The sequence below is a fragment of the Dipodomys ordii genome, unplaced genomic scaffold (assembly GCF_000151885.1).
Source record: "Dipodomys ordii isolate 6190 unplaced genomic scaffold, Dord_2.0 Scaffold20, whole genome shotgun sequence".
Taxonomy (NCBI): Eukaryota; Metazoa; Chordata; class Mammalia; order Rodentia; family Heteromyidae; genus Dipodomys; species Dipodomys ordii.
Window position 1 is genome coordinate 3175280 of NW_012267236.1, and position 8482 is coordinate 3183761.

At 38.8% G+C, this 8482-nt stretch overlaps 1 protein-coding gene across 2 annotated transcripts in view; it reads right to left on the reverse strand.

The window, feature by feature from the left end:
- Ltbp1 (latent transforming growth factor beta binding protein 1) overlaps positions 1 to 8482 on the reverse strand; it is a 228864-nt gene that overhangs the window by 146021 nt on the left and 74361 nt on the right. For both annotated transcript variants that reach the window (XM_013013664.1, XM_013013663.1), the window contains exon 5: positions 6924 to 6995. In XM_013013664.1, the coding sequence (XP_012869118.1) occupies positions 6924 to 6995 (72 nt within the window). The remainder of the gene's footprint in view (positions 1 to 6923; positions 6996 to 8482) is intronic.

Below are 8482 nucleotides of genomic sequence, written 5' to 3' on the forward strand. Positions count from 1 at the left end.
CTCTCTCTCTCTCTCTCTCTCTCTCTCTCTCTCTTTCTCTCTCTCTCTCACACACACACACATTCACACACATCCACACACATTTATGGAATAAGAACAGTGTTTCAAAATTATCAAATACTTCATGTATTTACATGAACCTAACATGAACCTAACACAAGGACCATGATAATCTCTGTATAGATTAGATTTTTCTACGTGTGCTACCCAAGCTTTACTGTTCTAGAACAAATGTTGTGAGTAATGTTTCTTTAACACCATGTTAAGATTGATAGTGTTTTGCTTAATATGTGGTACAGAGCCCATAAATTGTTGCAAAAAATGAATGCAAATATTGTCTGCAATTAATCATAAGAGTTTCTTTGCAATGCCAAACCACTTCACCACACTAATGCATGTGAAGCCAGCCCTGCACTACAGGCCACACTCCTGTCTGTAGCTGAGTATTCTCTGTCGGATTCACTTGTACTCCTTTTGTGTATATGCTAGTAATGGGCCGTGAACTCAGGGCCTGGGCACTGTCCCTTGGCTTTTTCATTCAAGGCTAGAGATCTGCCACTTGAGCTACTTCACTACTTTTAGCTCTTTGGTGGTTAATTGGAAATAACAGACTCGTGAAATTTCCTGCCCAGGCTGCCTTTGAAATGTGATTCTCAAGTCTTAGCCTTTTGAGTAGCAGCTATCACTTATACTTCCAAGACCTTATCTATCAGGTCTTCTTTTTCTTTTTGTCAGTTGTGGGGCTTTAACTTGGGGCCTGGGTGCTGTCCTTGAGTTTTTTTTTTTCACTCAAGGCTAGCATTCTTAACCACTTTGAGCCACAGCACCCCTCGGTTTTTTGGTGGTTAATTAGAGATATGAGTCTCACGGACTATCCTGCCTGAATGGCTTCAAATCTCAATCCTCAGATCTCAGCCTCCTGATTAGCTAGTATTACAGGTGTGAGCTACTGGTGCCTGGCTCTTCCCAGTGTTCTTAGTGCACTCAAAGACCAGCCTGTCTCTACCTACCACCATACTGTAGTTCTTACTCACTACTTATGTAATCATGAAGAGCCCTGAAGTACAAGAAAAAGTCCAGGCAAGCCCTTCCTAAACAAAAGTCCTATATGCTGCTTACTTAAATAGCATATTAGCGAAGTATGCAGTATTTCATTTACTTCACACATAAGCTCCTGACAAAAAGTGCATTATCTTTTCTCATGTCCAAATGAAATATGAAGTATTTTTAGGGAGCCTTCTGCCCAAAAAGGAACCCTTCAGTGAAAACATTTGGTAATGAGTATTACACTGCCCTGATGTAGGCATTTGATAAATGTATTCTTTTTACTAAACAACCTATCTACTAGTGCAAATGTATTTAGGCCTCCCACTATTAGTGTGTTGGGTTCTATTAAAGAAAAACAACCAGTATAACAAAAGGATGCCAAAAGAGTGTGGACAGCTTTCTTATTTCCTTTTTAAAGTTCACCTGAAGTCAGCAATAATTCAGTGAACTGGGGGGAGAAAGTAAGGCCAATGACACGCTGCTGGTTCAAGCAGCTTAACTTCACTCCATTCAAGGGGCTAGAACAATGTCTTCCTCATTGCTCATCTTGTGGCATCTGACTTCAGCTCAAGTAGCCCCTACCAATTAATGCTATGACATATTGCATCATTTAAAACGCTGAAGACTATCTGTGGAAGATGAGTCTGCCTAGGTGCAAAGATGGAACAATGAAATTTGTGGATATTGGTTTGGAAAGATGGAGAATGAGGAAGAGTGATGGAAGAGTTTGATTTGAGGTACATGATCTGTATATATGGATGGACATATCAAAAGAAAAGCCCTTGAATGACTAATTGATATTAATAAAAAATTAGTAAACATAGAGTAGGTTATAAAGGTGTCACTAGCTTCTAGTATTTTAGTATTGCCCACCATATACACAAAAACATAGAAAGCACAAATAAAACAATATTTAATATCTATAAAGTTATGAAACTGAATAGCAACCTTGCTATCTCAAGAGATATTTAGATAGTTGTGGGGTTTGGGAGCTGGTACCAGGGCTTGAATTAAGGGGCTTAAATGATAACTCATCTTTCTTTTTCCTCCCAGCTAGTGCTTTACAACTGGAGTCATACCTCTAGCCAGGCTTTTTTATATTATTATTAATTGGAGATAGAGTTCAGCAAATGTTTCTGCCTGGACTGCCTTTGACCTAGATCCTTCTGATCTCAGCCTCTTGAGCAGTTAGGATTACAGGTATGAACCACTAGCAACCTGCTACAAATTCTGTTTTTAAACTTTGATTTACATGTAACTTTTAAGAATTCACTATGTCATAGTAAATGATGGTGAAAACAGAGATTGCTTGATCTTTAGCAAGAGGAGGCATTTCTACTGTTATTCCCATGTGGAACTGGTTCATTTAATGCTAGTTTATATCAAACCCTCCATACTAGAATCAAATGACAGGTGACACATGCCACCCTAGATTCACCAGCAAATATGGCAGCATTATTTGTTACTGTGAGTGAAACAAATCATAGTAATTCCACATCATGAGGCTAGAGAGGCAGGTTTCTAAGTCCAAGTCTAGGAAATACAACATGCCTTTGAAAAGGTAATTACCCCATTGGAATGGGAGGGAAAAAAACCCTAACTTTGAGGGCAATTACCTAAAAGCTTCTCAAATTAACTTTGTGCACAGTTGGTTCTTTGTTATTAAGCCCTGATTAGTAGGAGTTGCTTTGGGACATGAGTTCACTTCATTGAAGGAAATAATGTAATCGTAGTTATGAATCACTTTAACTTTAAATGGGCTTTGTAAACTGAGAAGATGGTAGGCTGTAAGAACAATGGAACGCACAAGTAATTAGATGTTTAACGAGATCCTTTTGAAATTTTCTGAGGCTTAGTTAACGCCATCACAAAGCTTCTAGGTCCTAGAAGAACAGAAGAGAGGACAGACATGTAATGTGAAGTCCTATTTCATTTTGCCAACCACAAAGGCACAAGTGAAGCCCTTCTCTCAATAGCAACTTTAATAGATTGTGCTGAATGAAATCATATTCTTTTATGAGTCAAACTTGTCTGTAGTGTAATTGAGCAGTGCCTTCCACAAAATAGAATTTTCTCGGATACTTCAATTCTGGATCCTTGCCAAAAGTGTAACACTGCTTTGCAAATGGACCCCTGAGACCAGCAAACGCCAGGATTTGGTGTAACTGGCTGACCATCCTGGAATCGACCGAGGCAGAGACATCTGCAAGGCACAGCATGAATAAAACTAAGGATCACTCAGCCATTCCAACAGAGGAAAGGAGAAGAGCTCAAAGCTTTTTCTTGTGTGTCTATTCTGGGACTTGAACTCAAGACCTAGATGCTGCCACTATGTTTCTTTTTTCTTTTCTTTTCTTTTTTTTGTTTGCTCAAAGCTAGTGCTCAACCACTTTAGTCATAGCTCCACTTCCAGCTTTTTGGCAGGTAAGAGTCTCATGGACTTTTTTGATGGGACTGGCTTTGAATCTTGAATTCCTTAGATCTCAGCCTCCTGAATAACTGGAATTACATGAGTGAGCCATTGGCACCTGACTTAACCATCTTTTTCTTTTTCTTTTAACACTTTTCCATTCTCTTTTGTGAAGAGGTTTTGCTAGGAACTGTTTACATGCACATTTGGCTCTCTATGCACCACCATGCTCAGCTTTCACTTCTTAAAGTGGTATTTTTATTTATGGAGTTTATGAACTTTGACCCAGCCAACAAAAAAGATACAGGAAAAAAACCCTGGTACTAGTTTTTGCACTGGCACCAGGGTTTGAACTCAGGGCCTTATATTCCTGCATGGCTTGCTTGTTCATGGCTAGTGCTCTACCACTGAAGCTATGCCTTTAGTCTAGAATGAGGCTGGTTAATTGGAGGCAGAATCTCATAAATTTTTTTGCCTGGGCTGGCTTTGAACCTAAGTGGCTAGAACTAGAGGGGTGAGACAGTGATGCCTGAGGCTAATCATCTTTTCTTTAATTAAACAGATCCAGTCATTGTTTTAACTTCTGGCTCTCACACGCAGCATGTCTTCTATTCTACTTAGTTCATCTGAGTATTAGTAACACTTTACAAGTCTGTATAAACTTGACAAGGGGGCAGATACGTATGGGGCTGAGGAGAACAATCCTCGAGATGCTTCTTAGTGGGCACCTGTCTGACAGCAGAAAGTCAATGACTCTTCTATGTCTCAGCTTCTAATTGGGACTAACATTGTGCAAATCTTATAGGGCCATTTAAAGATGAAATGCAGTGCACAGCAAACCTACAAAGACATAGTAGGTGAACAGTACATGCAATCATTGTTAGCTCCCTCTCCTACAGGAGGACAAGGTGGTTCGCGATGTAAGTCCTGCCCTCAGTCTACCTGGGTTTGGTCCTCACTTCTGATCCTTACCACTTCTATGTGATAAAAGATACAATCGTTTTAGAGTCTCAATTTCTCCATCTACAAAGTGGGGTTAATAGTGCCTGCTTCTCGCAGTCTCCATTAAAGACTAATAATAAGTTATTTATAATAATAGATGTATCAGTTAAGTGTCACATAATAAACTTTGTTATTAAGGTTATCTACTTTAACTCTTGAGATAATTATTTATTACATTCCAAGTTTATAAATGCTAAGTTTTGACAAAATATCTGAGTTTTGTTTTTAAGGCACTGATACTTGACCAATTAAAGTAGATTAGTAACTCTTTTTGTTGTTGTTGTTTTAAATCACCAGTGGAGTGTGAACTCATGGCTTTGTGCTTGCTAGGCAAGCACTGTACCACTTTAGCCACACCTCCAGTGCTTTTTGCTTTAGGTTACTTTCTAGATAGGCTCTCATGTTTTTGCCCAGGCCAACCTCAATCTCCCCTCCCCCCTCACCTTATGCCTCTTAAGCAGTTGGGGTTACAGAAGAGAACCAGCATGCCTGGCTTCTTTGTTGAGATGGAGTTTCTGCTAACTTTTTGTCTAGGCTGGTCTCAAAACAACCATAATCTAACTAATCTCTGCATATCTGGGATTGCAGGTGTGAAGCACCACACCCAGCATAAATCTCTTACCCATAACAAACAGCTCTTTATTTGCATGAATTTTTAAAAAAAAATCATTCATGTGTTCAGGTCTATCAGAGGAAGAATGATATAAGCAAATATTTAACATATAATGTGAACAAATAATTTCAAAGCCAAGTAGGAGGAGATATTAGTAGGGTACTCAGAAGATATCAATGAAGACAAGGCATAGACCTTAAATAAGATATGGAGCCCAGGGCAGAAAGAGGGCTGATCTGCAATCAGGCTTTCTAGATTCTTTGTGAGGTGGTTCCATGAGCAAGTTACTAAACCCAAAAATGTGCATTACAATTCCTACAGAAATCACTTAGCAGTAATGGGAAAAGGCAAGAGAGAAATTCTTAAAAATTTTCAAATAGTCTAAAAGAAAGGAAGAAGAAGGAAACAGGAGAACAAAAAATGCTGACAAGACAATCATTTTAGGCAGGCTTAAATCTAACTGAATCAATACTTAGGGAAGACTTTAATACAAAAATATCAGGCTAAATATCAGAATGCAAAATAAAAGCAAGAAGTGCATGTTATCTATAACAGACCAACTGCAAATGAAAAACACACACTGAAACAAAACCACAAGCGAGGGGGTCACTGTATAGAGATATTAGAAAGATATAGGAATCTATTAAGCATACACTTCAAATAAACTGGTAATCAACACTGGCTACATGAACAATATTATCAAAACTGGCCCACAAATAATGAGAATTATGCACAATGCTATTACAGAAATGAAGCTGACCATAAAAATACTTTCTGCAAAGAAGACTTTAGTACCAAATGTCTTCTTCAGTGAATTTTTCATCATAGGTAAAGGAAAGCTAAAACTATAAAACACTCCGAAAGAGTTGGTTTCTAGTCTTCAAAGGTCTCTAAATGGTAATAAATGACAAACAAATGCACAGAAGCACAGCGTACCAAAAGAACCCATGGTTCCTTTATCCACCTGACCTTTAGAGACATTAGCAGTGGTGGGCATATGGGAGCTGGATCATGATCATCTATGTAGGTGCAGAACAATAAAGGATGAGCAACGATGCTTCAGTCCTGCAGTTCAGTGGCTCACAGAGATCCACAGCACAGGAAGCTAAGTACCCAGGGCTAACACCTGCATGAATGATTTCATGCTATTTCTCTGCTCTTATGCACAGCTGCTGTTCCCAAATGCATCTCAGAACTGCAAAGCAGCCACAGGGTCCTGTATACTATATATGGTGTAGGACAGAAAGACCCTAGAGCATCCCTGGCTGACAGCTAGGGCTTACAGGCATGAGCTACTAGTGCCTGGCTAGCTTCCTTGTTTTTAAAATTATAGACACATGGGCTCTGAGTTTCCCTTGTTTGTATAGCTTGGCTTGGGTTCTCAAAATAAATGTAGCTCAAGTACTCAGGACAACTGACATTTCACTCTAGTTTTTGCTATGGCCTAGAAGTATAGTCACACTGATATTTGGTCCCTAAATATTTTTAGATGGCCAGCATTGTTCTTATAAAACAGAGAGCTTTGTCAGTGAAGTGCTTCTGCTAGGGCTGTGTGTGTATCTGTACCCATGCTCTGATGGGCATGAGCCGCAGTGGGAACCACTGTGTTACATCACAGATGAATCACAGATCATCAAAGGTCAAAACAGGTCCTAAAGTTTCAATGGCCAGAAGGCAATTCCACCCACTGCACATTGAATATCTATGCTCCCCTTGGCTGTAGACGCAGAAAGTGGTTCCTCATGTGACCTTTACATGCTGGCCTCCAGAATAACACGTGGCAAAACAACTCAAGTCTCTAAAGGCCCCAAACAAGCTCCAGTCCACACCAGTGAATTCAGTGAGTCTTACCTTGACAAAAGGTGTTGTTAACCCGCTTATAACCTTGTAGGCATTCCAACATTTGACTATATGCATGATAAGCTGGAAGAGAAGAAATAATTCTTTGTTAACTGCTTAGTTAAGATGGGCAATCCTAAACAGCTAGATGTGGTAACAAAAAGACATTAAGTAATCAGTGAACATTTTTATTCATCTAGAAGCTATCAGTACCCATGCAGGAGTCTGCAACTATTCTCCCTTTAAACCTTTTTAAAGTCTATCTCATATTTTGTCCTTTTTTTAATATTTCAAAACATTTTACTGTCATATTCATTGTACTGGGAAGGGATTTCCATTGTGATATTTCCCTATACACATACAGTGTATCCTGATCAAATTCACCACCTCCATCATACTCCAAATATTGTCATAGCTCTAGTTGTCAGAAGTTGCCAGTAACTGAATCATGGGACTGTTTTGTAGTTCCTTCCAATTAGTGATTAAATATTTCTAATCACAAAAGGGTCTATTGCTCCTTGGAGATTTGCTTCAGGGAATAGTAAGTTAAAAGAGAGGAGAACTTGCCACGTAGGACTTGCCCATTCAGTTTCTGGGCTTTAGGTCCAGTTCGGTCCCACAGCTTTATAAATCATAGGATTTCTGCTCTGTGAGTTATTCTTAGACAAAAGAGGCAAGAACTGGTTTTATAAGTTTCAACAGTCATCTAGTTCAAGGCCAGGAGCCAGAACAGATGATCTTCCAAAGTCCTCTTTGGTTTAAAGTTGTTTGTTGATTTTCTTCTAAAAATGAATACAGGACAAGTGACTTGTTCACACAAAGCACATTTCTAACAGATGACAGCCTCATAATGAAATTATTTGCAGATCTAAGATTAAGTTTTCACAGCAAAAAATGATCAACGATGAAAGTTCTTTCTGGATATGGCTGAACAAAAACTTTATACATTACATTAAAGACACTTGAAAAAAATGAAGTCTGAAATACTTTGAATAAAAATGTATGCATATATAAATATACATATAATAAAATAAATATAGAGGCATGAAACACAAAACCGTGGCATATAAAGCCAAAGAGAACTGCTCTCTTCCAGTACGAACATGATTGGGAGCCAGTACCCACCAAGGGAAATGACAGAGGAAGAATGTGGCCTTGCGTGTGCCTCTGAGGGCCGAGTCACTTAAGACAACACAAACAGAATAAATGTCAAAATGTTAAGAGTTTACTTCATTCATAATCCACGCTGCCCTTCCTAAAATGAAATCAGTCTCTTCAGTTTTCTCCAATAAATGAGCCAACAGAGGCATTCACTTCCAACAACATGTAGTTAAAAGTAACAGCAACTTTGTACGCACCCACTGAAATCGTCAAGATTAAAACAGGACACTGATAAAAAAATAATCAAAACATAGAAAGGAGAAAATGAAGCTTAGCTAATGTAAGTCTAGAAAAATGACAGAAAGGCAGGAATATGAGTCTTCATGTCTGCTACACTGAGATCTAGGAAAGGGAGGAAAATGACAGAAAGGCAGGAATACGAGTCTTCATGTCTGCTACACTGAGATCTA